We start from the raw sequence: 22,064 nt of genomic DNA on the forward strand, positions 1-22,064 counted from the left end.
AGGAACGACGTCCTGGCTTTCTTTGCCTGTCGTTTCTCAAAACTTCACCCTAATCTACGGAGACCCAGCGCTCTTTCTTTAAAGCTGGCTGTATGTGTCCCTGTAAGGACCGCGTGTACGAACTGGGCCAGGGTTGACGGAGGCGGGTATGCATAGCGCAAGGTATCTCTCCTCCCATGAAGAACATATGTACATTATCGGTTTATGGTTTTATAGAACGCCCTGGTGGGGGCGGCGGCATGCAATAGGTTACAAGCCTAGAGGCGTTTGACACGTATTGTGTGAATGTCTCCAAGTCTGCTGCGCATCACAAAGGCTGCTAATTCCTGAAGAAATTGTTGTGTTTTGTTCGGGTCATGGTCTATTATTGTTTACTCTCAGACTTACTTCACTTATTTTGTACTCCTTCTCATCACCTGTTCACCTTTGCTCTTATCTTGGCATCTTGAGCTTTCCTTCACCCACCCCTTTTGCCACCCAAGTTCGTCGCAGTTGAAATTCTTCTGAGCTGAAGCTCGACCTGGAATATTCACCTTGTTTTGATCGCTCTCTACCTTCCACGTGGTTCGGTCAGTCCCCGGTGCCTTCCAATTTCCGGACGGAGCCAAAATGACTATAGCTTCGTCTCCTACTGCACCTTCTCAACAACCCTCCACCTCCCCATTTTATTCATTTAGCCTTCTCTTTGCTATTGCCTTCATCGATAAAGTCTTGCATGCTTAATCATGGCGGATCCAGTGCCATCGAGCGCTGGCTCTGGCCTTGGTCCTGGCTCTGGCCTGAGACTCGAGGAAGCCGCCGCCCGTCAGATCAAGGAAGAGCTCGTCAAACTGCGAATGGATTTCTGGAAGAGCAACCAAATCCCAATCGAGAACACGGACCAGGCGGCGAATATTGCCGCCCTCGGCCTTGACAGCTCCTTAGTTGCGACGCCGGGGAATGGTTGCTTAGTCCCTGTCATCGGGGGTTGGCGCGTCTTCGTTTCTTTCGACGACGCCGCCGCCGCCGCCGGAGAGAGTGTTACTCGAGAGTTTGATAGTCGCCTCTCGGAGATGCGCTGCTGGGCAGAGAACCCTGCCAATGGCGCAACGTTAAAGGAGGTCGAGGGTCTGCTAGATGCCGAGATTGAAGACAAGTGCTTCTGGGAATTCCTTGACGGCGGAGACGCCTCTCGGCTGAGCTTCTACGACAAGGTCAGTATGCCTACCTACTCCCCTTCTCGCCCCAATTCATCTTCTCGCGTCCTGGACTTGTGATGCTTACATTTGCAAACAGATCAAGCTCTGCGCCCAATACAGACTCGAGGGCTCAACCATCTACCCCTCGGTCAAGGACCCTCGTGCCAACCAGTTCAAGTTCGGGGTGTGCAGCATCGCCGAGTACGGCACCACCTCTACGACCTGGAACTATATCGACTGGTCGTTCACGGCCTCAGAGATGGAGGCAATGCTCAAAGCCATGCCTCGCCCGCGATTCCGGCCTCAGCAGTTCATCCCATACCAGATTCAGCAGCTAAAATCTATTGACCGGCCACACTACGCCGCTAAATCGGCTTGGAATATGATCTCTCGGCTGGCAGCTCAGGACCTGAACGCCGAACCCCTGAATAGATTGTCTTACTTCTTTTCCCGGAACGAGTCGGACCCGCGGCCTGCTGTTTACGGGAAGATGGACCAAATCCAAACTCTTGATGATTTCGAAATGATCAAGCAAGACGCCAGACGCTCGGGTGCACAGCCGGTCTTAATTCTCGTAAGTGTCGTCTTTCCCAACCCCTAATCGGGGTTTTGCTTGATCGACCTGCAGCGACTGACTCCCAGGTCCATAATCACAGACATGGCAGCGGACCTATTTCAGCGTCTGGTGGTCTATCTTGCGACTGAAGGAGGCTGCTCTCGAGGAATCCCACCCTCCTACAGCGAAAGACTACTTTGACAAGAGCAACGTTGCCGAGTGGCCGGATTTGGCCGAGGACGATTCCGACATGAAACTCCTATGAACCCAAAGACTTTCCACTCGAGTGGCCTCTCCCACCAGGAACACTTTCTATGGTTACCCCAGGTTTCCCAGGCTGTCAACCGTTTCGTTGCTGGATACAGCTTGAGGTATAGATAGATCTTGTATGTATGGGCGTAAACACGGAGCTTTAGGTAGTCAAGGTACCACTAGGCGAAATAGTGCTGCCCAGCAGTGGATTCTTAAGACACATTGTCAATGATGAGGTATTGTGAGACCAGTGACAGTGAAAATTACCAGGCGCCGTAAATCTAGAAATTCAGGAGAAAGATCGGATGAAGTCGAGGGTCTCGCACTGGTTTGGCCAGGCAGGCACCTTCGCACTTTGGCGGTGAGCCACGACAGGTACCTGCCTGGTCCATAAGGTAAAGTATCAGGTATCCCTAAAACTTCTATGTTAAAGCTGGTCGTGCCTTCCGTCTTGGAAATTCCTGTCGTCCTACATCGCACCCCCACCTCTCGTCGATAATAAAGTCCCGGCCGCAATCACCCTCCCGCAGAAAGAGCACTGCAGTCTTCATCCCCGACTGAGAATCGATCGCTCCTAGCCTCTTCACTCTTTTCAGCACCTACCGTACCTGTAATAGCACGCAAACCGCGAAAATGGGCCAGGTATTTTCTTGCTGCTTCCGCTTCGCCGACATCGAGTACGAGGATGACCCTCGCCCGAAGTATCAATACGTCTGGAACGGACAAACTTGGTTCCTCTACGATACTGTAAGTGCATCACTAACATCTTTTTCTTTGATTTATCATTTTCTTTTCCCATGGTCTTCTTTTCTTTTGGAAGCACCATTCATCACCTTGGGCAAATTCCTTCATTTTATCTAACCGTCCAGTTTTTGGTGGGCTTCGCAAGCTTGGTAGGTCAGTAGGACGGAGCCCTTCCTTGAAGAACATCCCTCTCGTCCGAAGAAACTTCCACACCGCACTTACCTACGGTGGTCGGGCTTCCTACTTCTCCAATCCGCTCGTTCCCTCGAGTTTGGAATCTGCGCATATTCTGGAAATGTCATCAGCCATGCCCCCAAACCGCAAGCATTCCAAGTCGCCAAAACACCATAGGCGGGTACACTTCAGCGATTCCGAGTCCCCTCCCGCATCTCATCATCGCGCAACTCCCGTCAGGAGAGAAACCCTGTCGGCGATTCCTCGTCACGGCCAGCCTGCAGAGTCGCCTACGAGAGACGCGCGGCAAGATTCAATAATGGAAGCTCCGGGAACTCCGTATCTACAGCCCCCGACGGTCCCCCAGACGGCCCCCCCGCAGAATCTCCCCTCTCAACCTCCCCATCCAATTCCGACGGTGGCCCAAACGGGCCAGCAAGTTTTCGGAAATTATCCCCCTGGCTTCCAGCCATCACTAGTTCCTCATGACCCGCAAGCCCCTTATCCTCACGGATTTCCTACCTTTCCCGCCATAGCAGGCCAGCATCCAATTGCGCCTCCTCCCGGCTTTGTTCCTGGCCTTGTCCCCGGTTTCGTCCCTCCTCAGCCACCGCCCCAGGAGCATCGAGGACCTACGGGAGTAGGCGTAAACTTTCAGCCCCAGGTTCCCGACACCAACATGGGACCCCAGATGCATCTCTATACCCCCAGATACGACGGGCTCCCTCCTGGGGCTGTCTGGGGCCATCACGGCTTCCACCAGGCTGCTGCCCAATCATATCCCCAGCATCTCCCTCAGGCATACCCCCAGGCTCAAGCTCAGCAATACCACCCATACCAGCTCTATGCTCAAATGCACCAGGGGAATCCCGTTGGGGATCCTCGCATGCATTGGAACCAGGTGCTGCCACAGCAACCCGTTTTCCAAGGACCTGACCCCGTGGCCCAACAGGTTAATGCAAGTCTAGCCAACAGCAACGTCTTCTCTTCCGTCTTTGTTTTGATTGGGGAACGATGGGCTGTCAACCGCTGGACTCTCATTTCACCTCTTTGCATCCGCCTCAATGCCCTAACACTACTATTGATATGACAATCGATTCCACGTGTGAATTATTTGCTAACCGATTGTGTTCTACAGACGGGCGGTGCCGCAATTCCCCTCCAGCACCTGCCGGAAGCGCCCATCGCCATTGCTCCAATGACTGCACCTCTTGTGCCGACCCTCGTTCAGTACCCCCCTGGTCTCCAGCCTTTCATGCAGCCCCAGGTGGTCCATGGTACCGCTATTCCTGTCCCCAACCCAGCGGGAGGTCAGCCGGTCTATGGCCAAGTGCCTCCACAGGCCATCACAGGTAACGCTCCTCCGATGGGTGCAGCACCTGTTCCGAATGTGCATTTTGAGGCCGCCATGGGTGTCGGCTTGACGGGCAGCCAGGTGGCGATGAGAATTGATCAGTGGGCTTATAATACCAATATCGACGAGCCACAGGACTTCAAACCCGCTGACGACAACGCGCTCCGCGAATACCGGGTCCGCGAGGCTGACGGCAGCTGGTCTGTCAAGAACCGAATGACGATTGACGACCTTGGAGACTGTCGCTGGTACATTGACAACCACGGCATCTTCTACGCTGTCCGCTCGGGACTGTGATGGGAAGACAAGTGACGGAGGGTCTTGCTTTGCTCAGACCTGTCTCACAGCCCAGTGGATCTGTATTTGTATTATTCTTTTCTCTTCGTTTGGTGTTCTACCGTTGCTAGCTCTGGAGAGACATTTCTGTGTTCCTTAGGCTACGGTTCACCACTAGAAATTTGAACAGAGAGAGTCGGTTGTTTGTAAAGTTTGGTACAGGGTTGGGATAACGTCGGCTGACGTTTATAACGGATTTCCTTGTCGATGAAACCGGGGGGATGGCGCTGTCTAATCTCTCCCTAGCTGATCTCGTCGGTCATTTCATAACAGATGGTATCTTGCGTTTAGGTTTTGTCATTCTAAACTAGTTCAGGGTGCGTTGGTAGTAAATGGAACCTCTCGAGTGCAGCAAGTGGTTGGGGGTTTCCGTGCAGTGAGGTGAGATGAGAGCTGAAGTTGGAGAGGATGTCAAAATGAGGCTGAATGCAAGCGGCTTCCAGAAGTCGCGGTACCCCTGCTCGCTGAGGCCGCCGAATCCAAGCCACCAGGGTTGTGACATGTGCTCCCCAAGGACTAACGGCAGAGCTTGCTTTTCAGGGCAGGAAGCTGTTAGCACTTCTGCCGTAGTCCGTGCGATCAATCCGGTTTGTTGCCGAGCAATTAAGCTCCGCTCGAGTTTCAAACAGGGGTTGAATGGATCTCGGTTGTCGGTACGTACTGTTTCGTACCCAACCCACCCCGCAAACATCATACGACGACCAGCCCACGAGCAGACTACCTTACCCTTAGTGCCACATACTCATCACACTACATAGACCGTCTACCATTCTTCACTCACCAAGGCGAGGAAATAAGCCTCAGTCGCAGAAAACGCTTGCTCATGAACGCCATTCAGTAACAGGCCACCCCTTGCAAAAGATACAAGACACAAAAGGCACAAAACACACAAGCGGCGCGATGCTTCTCATCGGCCTCACAGGGTCCATCGCGACAGGCAAGTCGACGGTCTCGGCTCTGCTGTCCGCGCCGCCCTACTCGCTGCCCGTTATCGACGCCGACCTGCTAGCGCGCGAGGTGGTCGAGCCCGGCACGGCCGGCTACAAAGCCATCGTGTCGTACTTTGGCCCCAGCACGCCGGATCTGCTTGTGCCCCCCGCAACCAACAACAACAGCATGCCCGAGAACGGCCCCACAGGCAGAGGCCGGCCGCTCAACCGACCGGCGCTGGGGCGGCGCGTGTTCGGCGACAGCGCGGCAGCTAAGCGCGACCGCGCCGCGCTCAACGCCATCGTGCACCCGGCGGTGCGGCGGGCCATGCTGGGCGCCGCCGCGCGCGCGTACGCAGCGGGTCACCGCGCCGCCGTCCTCGACGTGCCGCTGCTCTTCGAGAGCGCGCTCGACCGCTTCTGCGGCACCGTCCTCGTCGTCGCCGTCCGCGACCCCGACACCCAGATGCGCCGCCTACGCGCCCGCGACCCACACCTCTCCGCTGACGACGCCGCTAACCGCGTGCGCAGCCAGGGTGACTTGCGCAACAAGGCCCGCCGCGCAGAGGTTCGTGGGGGTGCTAGGGGCTTGGTGGTCTGGAACGACGCCGGCCGCGACGAGCTCGCTGCCGAGGTCCGCCGCGCTATGGAAGTCATCGATGCTGCGAGTCCCCGCTGGTGGAGCATGGTGCTGTGGCTGTGCCCGCCTGCTGCTGTCGTGGTCGGGCTGTGGAATTTCTGGATGAATGTGAGGATTAATAGACGGTGGGCCGAGGTTGAGCTGAGGGAGAGGGCGAAGCTGTGAAGGGAGGGATAGGGGTGGAAGTTAGGGGAGGGGGGAGGTTTCTTTTCGAGCATGGCGTTGCCTGGACGACGGCGATGGGGCTGGCTGGTTGACTGCGTTTTCATTGTGATTTTGGTATCTGCGAGGTAAGGTAAGGTAATTATGATTTGGTACCAAAGGACCAAAGGTATCGAGGGGGTGAGGGAAAGGGGAGGTGAAGACAGAGGTGATAAAGGTGGTCTAGGTCAGGAGCAAAGGTCACCGGTGCCATACTTGTTAAGGTACCTACAGTGCTGCTCTTCCCTCTTCTCTTCAGGTATTGCGGGGTTGCGAAGTGCTTTCTCCTTTCCAATACCCTGCCCACTGGCACTCCGGTCACGTACCGTAACGGCAACTACTACACACTACAAGCTCAGCAGGGAAGTCGCGACTGCCCCTCGGTTGCCTGGGACGCATCTGCAGCACTGACCTTACCTTATTCACTTTACCTCGTTACAGTACCTTACCTTCTACACCTTACTTACCTACTTTCTCCTCTACACCTCCCTTCCACACGTACTTCCTCTTCTTCACCGCACACACACCATCGGGCACAGCTAGAGAACGAACAAGACTAAATCTGCACTCGCCTCGCTGAGGCGGTGCGTTTTATTCTTGAGGACTCTGGTCCCTCTCTCGACGTCGCCTTAATCGTCACCCCTAAATTCTTGTTCCGTACACGCACACGACCCACCTCGAGTCGCTTTCTCCCCGCGATTTACTTCGTGCCTCGGTTTTCTGTGCCATCTTCGAGCATTCTCCCAGAGTCGCGGTCACGGTAGCAAACTTAGTGAAACCGACTTCGGTTTCTTTACTTCGCCTATTCGCATAACACCGCCATCTACCCAAGAGCACTGCCACCATGGCCGGCCCCAATTCGTTCACCGAGTGGGTCATCGGCTTCAATCTCCCCAGGCGCCCTCCACGGCCCCCGTCTCGCGTCGAGGTGGAGGTCACTGCCAACGAGAACCAGGACATTGAGTGGGTTTCTGTTACGATCCCGCAAGCCTCGGGCAACTCAAACTCTGGGCGGGATGTGAGCCGCAGGTTCAAGTCCAAGCTCCCACCCAAGAAGGTGCAATTTGAACCCAAAGCCGTGAGAAAGTCGGCTCTCAAGAAGTCGCGTTCCGCTCTGTCATTCGAATCGGCAAGCGAGGTATCGCCATCGTCAGAGACAAGCGCTGGTAGAAGCAGCGAACAGGGCTCGGGAAAGTGGCAGGAACCTCGCAACGCCCGCTGCAAGGCCAACTCAAAGTCAAAGTCAAGTGCGGGAGACGCGACGTTCAGCTTGGATCCCCACCCGGACTGCTCTTGCGATGAATGTAAACTAGGCCGCAAGATCTTGGACAAGGCTGTAAAGTGGCAGAAGACCAAGAAGGCTAAGGAGAAGCCGCTCGAGTGCGACAGCGACACGACGCTTGCCGTCTCGTCGTCTGAGTCCGAGCCCGAGCCCGATTCGGAGCCTGATTCGGACTCGCCGTTGGAGGCTGAGCCCGAGCCAGTACCCTCTCGCAAGTCAAAGGATAAAAAGCCCAAAGATAAGAGTCCAAAGAGCGCGGGGGCAAATAAAGGTTAGGACTCCAATAACTAGCCGTGGAGCAATGCAATGCTAATAAATAGACAGCCAAACATTCTAGCAGAGGAGGCCGGGCCATTACATTCCCACGTCGTGAGGGTCGGAACTCGGATCTGTTGATGCCGGCTCGTGCTCAAGTTGTCGAGGTAGAGCATAAGTTCGAAGACCCCGCGACCGATCCGCGCCCTAATGCGTTTCTCGACAACGGAACAGGTGTATGCCGCATGTACCACGGTGAACACTGGGGCAACCCCCATGGCTCTTTGTATTCCCGGAAACCCACATCCAAACCTGCTGAACGTCCTGCGGAACGTCCTTCGGAACGTCCTGCGAGTTCTCACCCGCATCATGCCGGATACAATTGGGGCGGACCGCCAGGGCAGCACTACCAGGCAGCTGTACCATCTCTGTTTGTCCCGCCTCCGCAGAGGGCGCCGGAATTGACAACCCAAGCCCCCCATGTCCCCTATGTCCCATATGTCCCCCAAGTCCGCCAACCCACCCAATTTCCGGGCTTTGTCCCGTTTTGGGAACGGCCTGGTGCATTAGACCCGCCCCCCGAGCGGCCGCCGGGCCACATTCCGGCTTGGGAGCGACCGGGCGCCTTGGCCCACCCGTCACCAGTCAACCCCTTCTCAACAACCCAGCCCGCGGTTCCGGGCTTGCCACCCAAGCCGCCAAACCCCCCAGACCCCCTGGCAGGCTTTGACCAAGCCTGGCAGCAAAACAAGGAGCGCACCAAGCCGAATTCTAAAACTGCTGGTAGCACCAAATCGGCGTCCAACAACGCGCCGCAAAACTGGGGCGATAACAACGAACCAGCAAAAGCACCTTCCAACAGTGGAGCAGCCGATTGGGGCAAGACTAGCCAGGCAAGCAAGGCACCGTCCAGCAAGGATGCGGCTGCCGGCTGGGGCAATGCCAGCCAGGCAAGCAAGGCACCGTCCAGCAAGGATGCGGCTGCCGGCTGGGGCAATGCCGGCCAGGCAAGTAAGGTACCGTCTAACAAGGAAGAGACTACCGCCTGGGGCAATTCCAGCCAGACTATCAAAGCCAGCAAAGCGCCATCTAATAACAGCAAGAAGACATCCAGTGGTAGCAACAAGAACGGCTGGACCGCCGGCGGCCCTAGCACCGTTTGGCCCATCCCGGAAGTCGCATTGGGAGGAGCAAACGTCAGCGAGGTGAATACGGTCGTCGATACCAAAAACCGGAAGAGCAGCAGCACCAAGATGCCTGGCGGCTGGGAATCTAACCTCGTAAGCTCAGCTTCGCGCGCACCCTCGCGCGCACCTTCGCGCGCAGCCAGTGCTACCCATGGTGTTAGGGGGCTCGGAATTTCCACCACCGCCTGGCAAGATCCTACAGCAGCTCAAGCACCAGCCGAGCCGACGGCGTCGGGGTTGGTGCGCTGGGACCCAGACGAGGACACGACTCCCGTGACTCAATGGGCTCCTAATGCGGCAGCGGCTCCAGCAGCCCCGGCCTCCTGGGACGAGCCTTCAGCTGCAAAGAAAGACGATACTCTCTGGTGATGGATAGGCTGGCAAAGACTGCTAGCCGAAGGATGTCTTGACGGTTGTGGGCGGCTGTCAATTATGGCTGAGGTGTTTACGAGCGAGACCGGATGTCTCCTGCTGTCTTTTCTTTTCTTGTTTAGCTTTACTTTTCCTCACCAACTCTTCATTTTGTCTGTTTAATGTATGGTAGTGTGTATAAAGACTCTTTTGTACGGAACGGCATGTATAAGAACCAAACGACGCCTTGCTATTATCTTTCCCTCGGTGAACGTGGATCACGTAGGCGTTGGTAATAATGTCCCTGGTCTTACTTGAATCTGATCGGGGGCTACGGTTTCTGCTGAAGGGCTTTATCGGTCTGTTCAAGGCGTCTGTGATAATTCCAAGACTAAATAAGAACCTGTGACGGCCTTTTCAAGATTGCGTTGGGTCTATCTCATGACTCTTGGTTACGCCTTATCAAGATCGCTTTAGGTTTATTACATGTCTCCCTAGCCGCCGGCACCAGCATCTTCCTAGAAATACTAAACAAAGTGGCGACAGAAAAAGGCGCATCGCGTGAATATCAGATAGTAAGACTATTCTCGGCCATCCCAGGGAGACGCGAACGTCAAACGAAAGATGGCTAAAGAAATATTTCTAAACCTAGCGGCACCGGAAGCTTGGGTGACCACTTGATTCTGTCCGACGAGAAAGCTGCCGATATAAATAAGGACTCGGTATACTCGGCTAGAATTCTAGAAGTCTGTTTCGTCTCATGCCATCCCATACCACACGGAGATGAGGTACATAGTGTAGACATCCTCCCCAGAGACGTCGTGCCTGAGATCATGCCCCACAGTGGCGTCCATGTATGTACGTGCATATTCATGACACCTTGCAGTATAGTATTACAGTACCCCCCCCTTTCCCCTATTACTCTCAGGCTTTCGTCCTTGGAACTAATTAGCTGCCTTGCGAACCTACCAAACCTTCTCGCTGCCAACATACACATACGTGGGCTGATGATGGTTGTGGTGGTCGTCTACCGATGTCGGTGAACAAGGACACTGAACATGGACGTGGGATGGACGAAAAAAGCAGGATTGGTTTGTAAGTAGTCGATATACAGAGAGAGCAGGGTAAGACTTGTCCGCCCATCTTCTTTTCCATTCAGGAACGAAGATAGTATCCTAACTGCCTCCCATTCTCACTCTGTCAGCCTATAGCTTATAACCTACAAGCATCTTGCATACCTAAGTACCTAGCTTAGGTTGACTTGATTAGCAGCGAGTTGTCTACTGTATATATACGTGTTTTGTATTTACCCCTTTAGTCAGCAGTTTTTTGAGACTTGAAGAGTAACCCCAGTCCCGGCCCATATATACACCGACTCCGATCCGAATTGACCCTCTCTCTCTTTCTAAAAACACCACGCCCACCAAAGATCCAGAAACAGAAACAGCAACCGCAACCCCCCCTCCCAAAAAGGGAAGAAAAAAAGAGAGAAAGTCAACAACCCACGATAAGATTCAAAGACTCCGTAACTCCCATGACCCGAAGAGCAACAAGGCAGAAAGCAACGGCCGACAAACAAAGATGTGAGGCGAGGATAAAGTCATTCCAGATGCAGACGCCGCTCTATTGCCTATGACCTATAGCAATATTTCACAAACGCCCGTCTCAGATGATAGGAAATACGTGTATCCAAAAGAAAAGAAGATCAAGCAAAAAACTGCTCTTAGAAGGAAAGCCCCCGCATAAACGCAGGGATTTATATACTATTTCATCTGCTATAGGGGCGACCTATACAAGGCGAATTTGCTTGCAGAGGTCTCTCCTAGAGTAGAGGAAATATTATATAAATCTCCGAGCTTGCATGGAGGCTTTCCTTCTGAGTAGCTTATTTATATACACATGATCAAACTCCTAAAAACAAAAAATACCCACTACCCCCACCTAGTTATGCTCGATGGGCTCCTCGGGGAGCAGCTCCTCGACCTCGCGAACCTTGAGGAAGGCAAAGGGCGGCTGGACGATGCCGTTGAAGAGGAAAGTGAAGTAGACGAGCAGGACGAAGCCGGCGACCTGCAGCCACTTGAATGTCTCCCAGCCGAGGCCGAGCGACACGATCCAGATGAAGAGGGTGCGGCACGTGTCGATGGTGGACCGCGACGTGGCGCTGACGCTGCGCGTGACCGAGAGGCCGAAGAAGTTGAATCCGCTACACATTTATTAGCAGGCAACAAACGAAGGACTGTAGTTCAATTGTGATTCTTACCCAATGCTGATCATGATCAAGACGCTCGACACAAAGATGGGCCGGTAGGTCCAGAACTGGCGCCAGCCCTCGACCATGTCGAAGATGCCCTTATGGCCGGCGGGGGTGCGGCCGATGGCCAGGTGCAGCACGATCATGCCGAGCAGAGTGACAGAGAAGCCGAACAGGCCCTCCCAGCCGACGACGCGGATGGGCTCGATGGCGGAGCGCTCGAGGATCCACTCCTCGAGCACGAACTGCGTGGCCGTGAAGATCTGGGCGCCGGCGATCATGAGCACGCCGATCAGCACGCCCAGCGGATCGACGGCCACGGGCTCGCCGCCGGGGCCCGGGTCGGCCGCGTTCTTCTTATCGGGCTGGATGTAGCCGGCCAGCCCCACCACGGCCACGCCCGCCACAACACCCACCAGCGACAGCCACTGGAACAGGTGCAGCCGCCGCCGCAGGAACACGACGCTGAACAGCCCCACAAACAGCACCAGCGCCCCGCGCGTCATCTGGTAGATGGAGGCCGCCACCAGCGGCAGGCCGGCGTTCATGAGCGTCGTGCCCAGGATGTCGCAGATGGCCGGCAGCGACAGCAGCAGCACGCGCCACCCGCGCAGCACTTGGCTGCCGCCGCCTCCGCCCAGGGTGTTGGTGTCTTTGGAGCACGCCGACGACGAGCGGGCGCGGCGGCGGCCGGTGAGCGCAGTGTGGGAGCGGATACTCGCGTTATCGGCGGCGGTCCTGTCGTCGTCCTCCTCATCCTCCACGGCGGTAGCGTTGTCGTCACTGGTGCTGACGGCCTGGTACGACGACGACGAGGGCTTCGTCTTGGAGACGTAGCGGCTGTATAGCGACATGACAGCTACGACTAGCCAGCAGCCCATCTCGCCGACAAACATCTGCAGCGTCTGGATCACGGGCTGCTCGAAGAGGTGCCGCTTGTTGGGGTCCGGGTTGTCGCAGTCACGCACGCACTCGTTGTCCTGTATTCGAGTTCAGTAAGCTTCTGTTTCCCCCTTTTCTGGAATGGAGGCCCTAGTTCGAGGCCGGCTTCTTACCTGGTACTTTGTCAGGAGCGTGTTGCAGACGCCCGTCAGCAGCATCATAGCCACCAAGAGGGGGATAGCGGCCCGGACGGGCACTATCCTAGAGGACGCCATCGCGCCGCGGCGGCGCAGAGCTGTTGTAATTTAGAGAGAGACAAAGGTGTCGTCAGGCGAAGAGGCAAGACGAAAGGCGATGTCCGTGGGGGCGGAATGGCCTGAGATGCCCACGGCGCTTGGCCGATTGACTTCGTGTATCAGGTCAGTCAGGCCCTGAGCGACAGGCAGCTTGTCTGATTGTCTCGCCAGTGATAGACTCGGATTTCTTTTTGGGGAAGAGGGTTTTATTCGTAGTCTGTCGACAGATGCATATCCATGATCGGGTTGCCGCCGACTTTGTATGTACTATACGCAGTTGTCTTCCTTTGTGGGGGAGTACACCCAGGTATGGATCTGGATCAAGGTTATTGAGGCCGTCGGGAGGGGCCTACGTAAACCTTATTAGGCATCTCAGCTGCCGCAGCTGACCTACTCACAGTAAAAGGTGCTGAGGTGGCCGGGAGCGAGGGGGCGCGGTTCGGAGGCCGGGCCCTGCCTACCTTATCCATCCTACAGGGGACCACCTTCGCTACCTTAACGGCAGGCCCAGACCAGGCCCGCCTATCTCTCCACGTCGGGCGGCCTAGCCCTGCCGACTGATAGGCTGTGGCTTATCGGCAGAGGCCGTCGCGACTCGCCAGAACAAAGCGCAAAGCTGCGAATAAAGACAGGCCAGCCCCTGGGCTATCGTGCTGGCGGCCAACAAAGAGCATTACCTTACACATGTTAACACGCCGAGGAGCTTTTGCCTTGGCCGCCCTGCATATAGACATGCAACCAATGGCTAGAACTTCCGTGACTATTCGATAGTATTTTTGGAGGAGGGTGACGTACGCTTTTACACGTTTCGCTATCATCGGGCGGCCATCTAAAAGTGCACATTGGACACCAAGTGCCATCCATCCTAGACAAGATACTTGTACATTAGGTGTTGTCCTTATTATTTGTCGGGTATCGATTTCTCTATTTTCCCATATACATACGCCATGCCTATGTCTATGCAAACAGTCCCGGTCTTACAGGATGCAATACAATAAGCACCCTATTAAGTCGCACCCTTCCACATCACACCGGACAGCGTATTTACTCTGCAGCCCGTACTCTGTACTATCAATATTATTATCTATTTCGCCCACCATCAATGCTCTCATGTAGTGTATCCAAAAAGCCAGAGACTCCCCCGCCCCGTACGCCGAAGGTAGAGCCAAAACAATTTACTTCTTCACAGGGTTCTTCTCAGAGTTCTTCTCAGGATTAGCCTCGAGGTCCTTGACCTTGATTTTCGGTTTTTTGTCTTTGATGTTGTTGTAGTGGGGCAGGCCCTTCTCCTCGTCGGCCGCCAGCTTCTTGAGGTCTCGATCGCTGCAGGGCACGCCCTCGATGCTTTTAACGTGCTTGCCTTCGTAGAACATAGCCAGCCCTCCCACAATGGCGATGATGCAGCCCACAGCAACCAGAAACCCCGTCGTCCAGCTCGGGCGGTCGTACCTGTTTATGCCCCACATGATGCCGCAGAGCCCGCACTGCGCAAACGTGTTCAGCACCATTGACCAGATGACAAAGTCGAGCTTCCACACCGATGTCGCCGGCGCGCGGCTGCCAGTCAGCGGCGCGTTGGGCATGTGCTTGGCCGGGATGGGCACGACCGCCTCGGGGAGCGTCTCTGGGATGTTGTCGGGCGGCCCGATGTCGTTGGGCAGGCCCTGCGAGCCCTCGAGGCGGAACCAGCTGCGGTGGATGCCCGCGAGCCGGCGCAGGCCCGTGTAGTCGCCGTTGACGCGGTACTTGAGCAGGTACCACAGGTCGCGGAACCGCCAAGGCGCTAGGCCAAACGCTGTGACGCAGAACAGCGCCGTCAGCACCTGTGAGTCGTACTCGACCCACCGCCGCCGCGGCGAGTCGATGTCGTTGCAGTCGGGCGTGCACATGGCCGGCGCCGCGTTGCAGAGCAGCAGGAACAGCATGCCGCCCCACGCCACCACGTTGAGCCCGTAGATGGTCCAGAAGGCCCCCATGGGCGTTATGAAGAACTTCCAGAACGACGCCAACCCGTGCCGCGTCGACTCCTTCCACGGGTACTTTGGGGGGAAGTGGTAGCCGTTCGCAAACGGCTCCGTGTGTTCCCGGACGCTCGCGCCGTTTTCTTGCTCCGTGGGCGTCGCAAGCGTCGTGTCCTCTGACGAGGCCGCCGTGGCTCGGCGGTGGCGCTCTTGGTCTGCGACAACCGACGATACTATGTCGCCCGTGGCAGCCATGAGCCCTTCGTGAGGCCGTGATTCCTCGAATTCCTGCGACAGAGTCCGGACTATTCCCGCCACCGACGAAGGCTTCGAGATTGCTCGCGTGCGCGTTACATCGCCGGTGGCACCGCCATGGTGGGCACGTGATGCAGCCGGGTTTTGGGAGGACTTGACTTTGCCGCTGTTGGTATTGGTATTGTTAGAATCTGTTATTGTGGGAAAGGGTTCGAGTTCGTGGCCGGATGTGGCCATCGCGGCAATTAGCGATGGGGTGACGTTGAAGCTCAGCGTGCTTGCTGTGGAATCGAAAGGATCAATGCGTCAAATACTCCTGCAACAAAAATGTAGGGATGTAACAGAGAGATAATGTGAAGCTACTGTCAGCCAACACAGGGCAAAAAGTGAATTGGAATTGGATTTGGATTTGGTTCAGGAACAGAGGATATGTTTTGAGCCGGGGCCAACGGTCTGGGCCATGACCGACTTAAAGGGTCAGGTCAGGAGGCACGGGGTGTCGGGAAAGGTAGTGTCAAGAGGGAAACATGGTGCCGTCACGATTTTGCCCAAGGCGGCGCAAAAGGTTACTTCCCCCAAAAAGCTGCCCCCAGCACACATTAGCTTCACGCTAACATCCTTGCATCCATTCCCTGTTTTGTCCTGCGGCCTTTGATTGGTCTTGGGCCGACGGGTGGCTAAAGCAACGGCCGCAATCTCAAGCCGAGACCCTGGTGCTGCAGTGATGTCATGCCACCAGCACGGTAACTATGTCTCGTCTCTCACCATTATAATACAAGGATATGGCCGTTTAACAGGTTGCCAGAGGCCTGCTCAGGTGAGGATAATCTGTAAATGTTATACAACGGCGATTGGGGTAAGCTGGCTGGCTTGGAAAAGGGATCAGGCGGCTTTGATGATAAGCACCTCAGTCAGCAGCAACCTGCAGTGTCCACGACTCCACATGCAAAGCTAACAAATCCCGTCCCCCATATTTCCGTGGCTCTAAACAGAACCACGCCAATGAGATGCAACTCCTAAAATAAGGTACCGCAGCCGATGATATAAGCATGGAAAAGATGGTCCTGCTAGATTGGTTTCGAACTCGCCGAGTGGATGCCGTGCTACCTGAGATTTTAGGGTTGCATGCCTCCTAGTATTGCTAAAACCGTCTTTCGAAAGAGTTTCCTCGCACAGACGAGACTCCCGCCCTTTTCTTTCGTGTTCTAATAGCAGCATGATCTGGGAAATCTGGGGAGCAAGACTACCGAAATACGGATCCCGGTTGATGAGGTTTCAGCTGGCCCCACCAAAACTAGAACTGCCTAATCCTTGTTACGGAAACCCTTACTGAGCATCCTCGGAATTGCCAAGAGCCGGTTGGTGCGGTGCAGCCCAACGCAACCGAGTAAAGTGTCCCTCCTGGCCTTGGGAAGAAGTACAGAGCAGTAAACTCCGTAACATGAACTATAATCTGCTGGTAGCCGGGAAAGTCAAGGGGTTAGCTAGGTACCTGGTGGGCTGGTAATCAGGTATAGAAATTTCAAAAGAGTACCGCCGTAACATGTTTGAATTCGTTATGAGAGCACACGATGGCCGCAATTAGTTACAAATGGGCTTTGACTTGAGAGTATTGAATTAATTGATTCACTCAGAGTCTTGGGCATAGTAGGAGCACTGCTTGGCAGTGCCGCCGGATTGCCGGCCCGTCCAGCTCCGTCTTGTTGATGTCAGTGTTGTGGAAATGGCTGAGTAGAGGACAGGTTGGTCTTGGTCTTCATCCTGGGTGAGACTACAGCTCAGCAATTCAAAATAGCATACTATTAGTCCGTGGATAATTTCATGAAGGGAAATGACTGAACTTATTATCTCGGTATGGGATGATTCCATCTCTAACTCGCCGAACAAACCATAATGCCTCGCGAGTGAGTCCAATGTAAAAATTTTATAAGTCGAATATGGTCGGCCAAGAGAAATGGGGCCTTCGCGGTAGAGCACAGTAGCGCACATCAGAGCCCTTCCTTGTGTTCTGCCTTGGAGAGAGGGATAAAAAGTCAGGAGAGGCTTTTAAGCAACTTGGTTATGAGGCTCTGACTCCTGATCCGCTGCCTTGCATGCTCGGACTGCTCAGGGAAAACCGTGTTTCCTCACTTCATGGTCTGGCTTGCATTCTACAGCTGCAGAATCAATCATCTCCGCCTCGGCCATGACTAACATATCCAGCTGAGCAGCACTGAAGTAGAGTCGACGGCACTAGCCGCGCACATTGCTGGCTTGCCATCAACATAGTAAATAGGGGAATCTGTGGCCAAGCTTGACGACGCCTTCAGCGCGGCCGGTGTCCTCGGGGTCGATATCATCTTATCGTTCGACTATGCGGGCAGCGGCCCGTGGGACAATAGCAACCTGGTTTCCATGCTTAGGAAGTATGTACAATCCAATCCCTGAATGTTTGTTTCCGTGGTACTTAAGAGGGAGAAGAAAATAATAAATGAACCGGCCCCTTGTGAGTACCTTCGAGAGCAAGAAGTGTTGGCACCGCAGCCACGACAACTGCAGGAGTATGGTCATTACTGATCACCGCGGTCTGCAAAACGAAGGAACGAACAAATGATGTGCTGCTGACTGGATGATGCAGTCAGCACCGCACCTAGTATTCATGTAAAAAGCTTACTAAATGATTCGAGTCTCGGTCTTTTTGCCTATGTTGGATGGCTGCATAAATAATGTCGGGGTTTTACTTTTCAACTGAGTCGCGGAATGGAGCCTGGAAGGTTGTGTCCGTCCGGTATGAATGGGGACGTCTGGAAGGAGCCCAGAGTGGGGCTGTCACTTAAACGTCAGCTTACCCGTTGAAATCCTGCGTAACAAATACACGTATGCATGTATTCGCACATGAATACATACAGTATCTACACTGTACCTTCCACAGTGGCTCTGGCAGATCTATTCCAGGTCCACCCTAAGTTAAGATCTGGGAAACCTTTTGTAGCAAAAAAATCGAGGAGAAAGAGAAAAAAAAGAAGAAAACCAAAAGACACCAAACCACGGAAAACGAGCAGCGACGCCACGCCAGCATCATGTCTCGCAGCGACCACATGGACGCGCTCACGCAGGTGGTGGTCAACAACCTGGCGAACCAGCACGACTGGACGGGGATCGCGGTGCACACGCAGGCAGGCCTGCCGCGGCCGCTCCTCTACGGCCTGCCGCCCAAGCGCCTCTACGTGCACCCCGACGAGCAGATCGAGACCATCAAGGCCGAGAAGGACCGCCCCGACCGCATCCGCCAGCTGCCCGAGCAGGAGTGGGTGCTGCCGCTGCACCTGTCTGAGAAGTGGTCGCCCGCCCGCTTCGCTCAGGTCTTTGACGCCATACACCCCGTCCCGCCCGGCCGAGACCCCGTCACCGACGAAGACGACGACGACACGGCCGGCTCTGGTGGTGATCGCGATGCCCCCTGGAAGCTCTGGAGAGGTCCCAAGCGCGGGAAGCGCCTCCTTCTCGCTACCGTTCAGGATGACTCGACCGTCGCCTACTACTGGATACACGACGGCCTTGTGAAGCCCCGACAAAACTGAGCCTTTTTTTTATCTTCTTTCTTTATGCTGTATCACACACCTCCCTTCACGAGGTTCGCCATCACAGTGACGCGAGAGCAGAGAGTCCGAAGCTTTGACTGGCCTTGTCCTCCCTATCCTACAGTATTGCCCTCTAGGCCCAAGCCAAACCCCCAAAGCCTCGTCGGTTACGCGCGTCTACGGAAATCGCTTGGCTCACGGCTCAAAGACCACCTTTTGCACCTTCATCTTGTCAAACAAGTCATAGCCCTCGACCGCCTCCGAAAGCCGCATCATCTTGTCAAACATGAAGCTGCCAGAGAGTCAGCATCCGTCCCGTTCCCCAAGACCAAAGAGTCCCTTACCTCAGCTTTTGCTGGTTTCTCGCCAGTACCGGCAATGCCTCCGACGCAATGGACCGTACAGGGCAGCGGCCCATCTGTAATGTCAGGTTTTTCCTGTTTCCAGTCAGCCTCAAAGCACTAGAGCCTATCGGGCTTGGAGAGGAGCGCAAGGAGGGGAAGAGTGACTTACCCGTACGCTTCTTCGCCGCTCCAAGGTATCTGACAATTTTTATGGCTGGTTAGCCCAAGTCTGCATGCTCGATGCACACCTAGAGACTACTGTCTTGGTCATGCTTAATTCACCTCTGCATTATGCACGCCGATGCTGCTGATGACGCCAAACGGCCTCAGGAGGTCAAACGCCGTCCTCAGGGCCGGGCTCAGCCCGACGACTTCAATGACGGCGTCGGCACCGCGGCCCTGCGTCACCTCCCTGACCCTGTTGAGCATGCCCTCTTTGCCCAGGACGGCGAAGTTGAGCGGCTCGGCGCCGAGCTTCTCGGCCAGCGCTAGCCGCGACTCGACGCCGTCGACGGCGAAGAGGTGCCGCGGCCGATACTCGAGGGCCGAGATGACGGCGCACAGGCCGACGGGCCCGCAGCCGACCACGACGACGGTCGCCTCGCCGGCCGGCTGCGGATGCAGCAGCCCAAACGCGTTCTTGGCGCCAAAGTAGCCCGTCGGGAAGATGTCGGCCATGAGGATCAGCGTCCGGTCCTCTATCTCGCCCGCCGGAGGCGCCGCCATGGCCGTGCCGTCGGCGAACGGGATCCGCACGTACTCGGCCTGCCCGCCGTCCAGCGCCGCCGAGCCGAAGAGTTGCGACTGCGTGCACCGCGCCGAGAAGCCGCTCTGGCAGTAGAAGCACTCTCCGCTGGAGGGAGCGGAGGGTATTTGGTCTCAGCGTTGCCGTTCGTCTCTTTTGAAGGGGGGGGGGGGGGGAATGTAGAGAGAAAATGAAAACAAAAGCCATTTTGATAAGACACGATTATGCACATATTTTCTCTTGAGAAGAGCGGGCTTACCATGATGCGGTGAAGGGCGCAACGACCCTGTCGCCGACCTTGATAGCCTTGACCTCGCTCCCGGCCTCGACCACGATGCCTGTGAACTCGTGTCCCATGACGATGCCCGGCTCAGACGGCTGGATGCCTCTGTATGTGTGCAGTTCTCTACAGCCCAAGTTAATAGTTATTATCACGGCTTTCTTGTCGTTACGGGGATTAGGGGGTGCTGGAGGGGATGAGGGATGGGTGATGAAAGAAGAAAATAAAAAATAAACGTACGATCCGCACAGCGCCGTGGTGTGCACCTTGACGATGACATCCTTGGGGCTCTTGACTATGTTTCTCTCAGAGTGTAAGCTTTTCTGTAGAAAATATGTATTTCTTTTCATGAAAAAGGGAAAGATGACTGTTCTGGCAGCCAAGCGAACCGGAAGGAGCCAATACCACAAGGGCAGAGCGAGTGGGTGGTTTGCAAGAAGGAAAAAGACGTGAAGAAATAAAACTTGCGTTGCGGAACCGGCCGGTCCTGCACCGACACCTTGCCCGGCCCGTCGAACACCACGGCCTTCATGGTCTTGTCTGTTGGCGTCGACATTTTCTTTTCTGCTTTTTATTCTGTTTCTGGACCGGGTCAGGTCTAATCTGATCGGATTGCGTTAGGAGGGATTGGATCGGGAGCCGGATGGGGGTGTGTTGTTTTTGTTGCACAACACCAACCTGGTGGATATACTCAACAAGGGGCTAGGGAGTGAAATTATCACAAACGAGGTCCTCTGAAAGAAAGAAAAAAAAAGTCTTACACGAGAGATCTGATGGAGTTGATTAAGGTGTGTACTCAGATAGGCCGGTCGGTACCTTAGGCAAGGAAGGAAGTGGTCTGACCATCTTCCCACGTAGTTCCTGTACATACATACAGACGACACAAAGTCGTCTCTGGCTTCCCCCGCACTTCAGTACCGCAACTAACTAAGCTAGCGAATCACTCAAGCAAAAACACCTTAGCTACCCTACTTAATATGCTACCTACCGTGACATTACCTTAGTTTACACCCCTTGCTAAGTAGGCCAAGCACTGACGTAATACCGGACGGGCAGGTATGGTAGTAGTGACAGTTTGATCCAGCGCGGGGAGGGAGCGAGGGAGGAAACTGCGGTAGTTGCCAAGGCCGGGTGGGCGTTGTTGCGATCTCGGAGCCTGCGCTTGTTGGAGAGGAGGGGAGGATCATCAAAGGGCGGGGTATGTACCTTACCCTAACTGATGTAAATGGCACCTAATGTAGTCTGTCAAGAGGCGGAGAAGGAAGCACATTGAACCGGGTCAGGGTTGTTTCTACCATGCCGAGGACGGATACCTCCTTGGTAATACTAGGGGTGTATCAAGTGTGTGGAAAACGGCTGTAGATCTTAAACTCTGGAGAGCATGCCTGTTTCAAAGGGAAAATGGGGGGAGATTCTGTGGATTTACTCGGTGGGTTGTACGCCATTGCACGAGAGACTAGAAAGGAGGATGTAGGTGGGTATCCGGCACCGAGTTTACCGGGGCAAAAGGGAAAAAAAGGGGGTTTGTTGTGTCTGTGCCTCTCACTGGCGCTTGGTTCAGGTTGATGATAGGCACTCCTTCACTCAAGGAGCAACCAGGGTATTTGTCTCGTATATCGCTGGACCAGAAACTGCAGAAAATGTGTCTTTCAGACCACCTGCACGGAACGGTCATGCCCACGGCCAAAAGCCGATGCATAGACTCCAATTTTATACAGAAACCCGGCACAAGGCAGTGTAGCAAGTTTCAAGACAGCTCAGGCAGTTTCTGTGTGCATAGTGTCATAGAGTTCCACTTCCCAACCCGGGCCGAGGTATGGCTGGCGGGAAGCTTCAACCCTCCCCACAAGGGCAAGAGGTAAAACCCCCCCCCACCCAAGAGTTCGTCGTGGGTCCCGTAGTCGAGCCCGTGTAGAGTGGACACGATTCATCAAACAAGCAGGGACCATGGCGCAGCTAGTTAGCGCGCAGGTCTCATGTTTCCGCACATGATCTGATTAAACATCAGAGTTAGCCTTAGGTCGTGAGTTCGATCCTCACTGGTCCCA

At 55.0% G+C, this 22,064-nt stretch overlaps 8 protein-coding genes and 1 non-coding gene across 9 annotated transcripts; 6 read left to right on the top strand and 3 right to left on the bottom strand.

The window, feature by feature from the left end:
- Positions 1-393: 393 nt before the first annotated feature.
- B0T26DRAFT_235938 (uncharacterized protein) lies at positions 394-2,220 on the top strand. The gene is made up of 2 exons (XM_060433915.1): positions 394-1,193; positions 1,276-2,220. The coding sequence occupies exons 1-2, from the start codon at positions 726-728 to the stop codon at positions 1,777-1,779; spliced, it is 972 nt and encodes a 323-aa protein (XP_060298747.1). The 5' UTR covers positions 394-725; the 3' UTR covers positions 1,780-2,220.
- Positions 2,221-2,619: 399 nt separating this feature from the next.
- Positions 2,620-4,555, top strand: B0T26DRAFT_674479 (uncharacterized protein; the record flags this gene model as incomplete). Its single annotated transcript, XM_060439716.1, has 4 exons — positions 2,620-2,733; positions 2,856-2,879; positions 3,056-3,856; positions 4,043-4,555. The coding sequence occupies 4 exons, from the start codon at positions 2,620-2,622 to the stop codon at positions 4,553-4,555; spliced, it is 1,452 nt and encodes a 483-aa protein (XP_060298748.1).
- Positions 4,556-5,271: 716 nt separating this feature from the next.
- B0T26DRAFT_811462 (dephospho-CoA kinase-domain-containing protein) lies at positions 5,272-6,346 on the top strand. The gene has a single exon (XM_060447286.1). It carries the CDS (start codon positions 5,495-5,497, stop codon positions 6,326-6,328), a length of 834 nt encoding a protein of 277 aa, XP_060298749.1. The 5' UTR covers positions 5,272-5,494; the 3' UTR covers positions 6,329-6,346.
- Positions 6,347-7,963: 1,617 nt separating this feature from the next.
- Positions 7,964-9,679, top strand: B0T26DRAFT_235974 (uncharacterized protein). Its single transcript, XM_060433916.1, has one exon. It carries the CDS (start codon positions 8,042-8,044, stop codon positions 9,455-9,457), a length of 1,416 nt encoding a protein of 471 aa, XP_060298750.1. The 5' UTR covers positions 7,964-8,041; the 3' UTR covers positions 9,458-9,679.
- Positions 9,680-10,908: 1,229 nt separating this feature from the next.
- Positions 10,909-13,146, bottom strand: B0T26DRAFT_236071 (uncharacterized protein). Its single transcript, XM_060433917.1, has 3 exons — positions 12,749-13,146; positions 11,703-12,673; positions 10,909-11,645 (listed from the first exon to the last, which is right to left on the bottom strand). The coding sequence occupies exons 1-3, from the start codon at positions 12,848-12,850 to the stop codon at positions 11,381-11,383; spliced, it is 1,338 nt and encodes a 445-aa protein (XP_060298751.1). The 5' UTR covers positions 12,851-13,146; the 3' UTR covers positions 10,909-11,380.
- Positions 13,147-14,112: 966 nt separating this feature from the next.
- On the bottom strand, positions 14,113-15,165 carry B0T26DRAFT_612640 (uncharacterized protein; the record flags this gene model as incomplete). The annotated part of the gene is made up of 1 exon (XM_060435922.1): positions 14,113-15,165. A coding segment is annotated over one exon (1,053 nt), but the record flags the coding sequence as incomplete, so codon positions are not given.
- Positions 15,166-17,905: 2,740 nt separating this feature from the next.
- On the top strand, positions 17,906-18,673 carry B0T26DRAFT_704174 (tRNA-splicing endonuclease subunit Sen15). The gene has a single exon (XM_060441704.1). The coding sequence runs from the start codon at positions 18,147-18,149 to the stop codon at positions 18,645-18,647; it is 501 nt and encodes a 166-aa protein (XP_060298753.1). The 5' UTR covers positions 17,906-18,146; the 3' UTR covers positions 18,648-18,673.
- A 169-nt stretch (positions 18,674-18,842) lies between these two features.
- Positions 18,843-20,572, bottom strand: B0T26DRAFT_644118 (chaperonin 10-like protein; the record flags this gene model as incomplete). The annotated part of the gene is made up of 7 exons (XM_060437599.1): positions 18,843-18,939; positions 18,992-19,084; positions 19,161-19,189; positions 19,274-19,844; positions 19,996-20,142; positions 20,257-20,319; positions 20,481-20,572. The coding sequence occupies 7 exons, from the start codon at positions 20,570-20,572 to the stop codon at positions 18,843-18,845; spliced, it is 1,092 nt and encodes a 363-aa protein (XP_060298754.1).
- A 1,385-nt stretch (positions 20,573-21,957) lies between these two features.
- Positions 21,958-22,064, top strand: B0T26DRAFT_t92. Its single transcript has one exon. It is a non-coding gene; the product is annotated as a tRNA-Met (tRNA).

The sequence above is a fragment of the Lasiosphaeria miniovina genome, assembly GCF_030549165.1.
Source record: "Lasiosphaeria miniovina strain SMH2392-1A chromosome Unknown B0T26scaffold_3, whole genome shotgun sequence".
Lineage (NCBI taxonomy): Eukaryota > Fungi > Ascomycota > Sordariomycetes > Sordariales > Lasiosphaeriaceae > Lasiosphaeria > Lasiosphaeria miniovina.

What these genes read in the sequence shown, in the direction of transcription:
- B0T26DRAFT_235938 (XM_060433915.1), top strand. Translation starts at nt 726, where the DNA reads ATGGCGGATCCAGTGCCATCGAGCGCTGGCTCTGGCCTTGGTCCTGGC. An exon ending in GGCTGAGCTTCTACGACAAG is followed by an intron (nt 1,194 to 1,275) that starts GTCAGTATGCCT and finishes ATTTGCAAACAG; the next exon opens with ATCAAGCTCTGCGCCCAATA.
- B0T26DRAFT_236071 (XM_060433917.1), bottom strand. Translation starts at nt 12,850, where the DNA reads ATGGCGTCCTCTAGGATAGTGCCCGTCCGGGCCGCTATCCCCCTCTTG. An exon ending in CGCTCCTGACAAAGTACCAG is followed by an intron (nt 12,674 to 12,748) that starts GTAAGAAGCCGG and finishes ACTCGAATACAG; the next exon opens with GACAACGAGTGCGTGCGTGA. An exon ending in TTGATCATGATCAGCATTGG is followed by an intron (nt 11,646 to 11,702) that starts GTAAGAATCACA and finishes ATAAATGTGTAG; the next exon opens with CGGATTCAACTTCTTCGGCC.
- B0T26DRAFT_235974 (XM_060433916.1), top strand. Translation starts at nt 8,042, where the DNA reads ATGCCGGCTCGTGCTCAAGTTGTCGAGGTAGAGCATAAGTTCGAAGAC.
- B0T26DRAFT_811462 (XM_060447286.1), top strand. Translation starts at nt 5,495, where the DNA reads ATGCTTCTCATCGGCCTCACAGGGTCCATCGCGACAGGCAAGTCGACG.
- B0T26DRAFT_704174 (XM_060441704.1), top strand. Translation starts at nt 18,147, where the DNA reads ATGTCTCGCAGCGACCACATGGACGCGCTCACGCAGGTGGTGGTCAAC.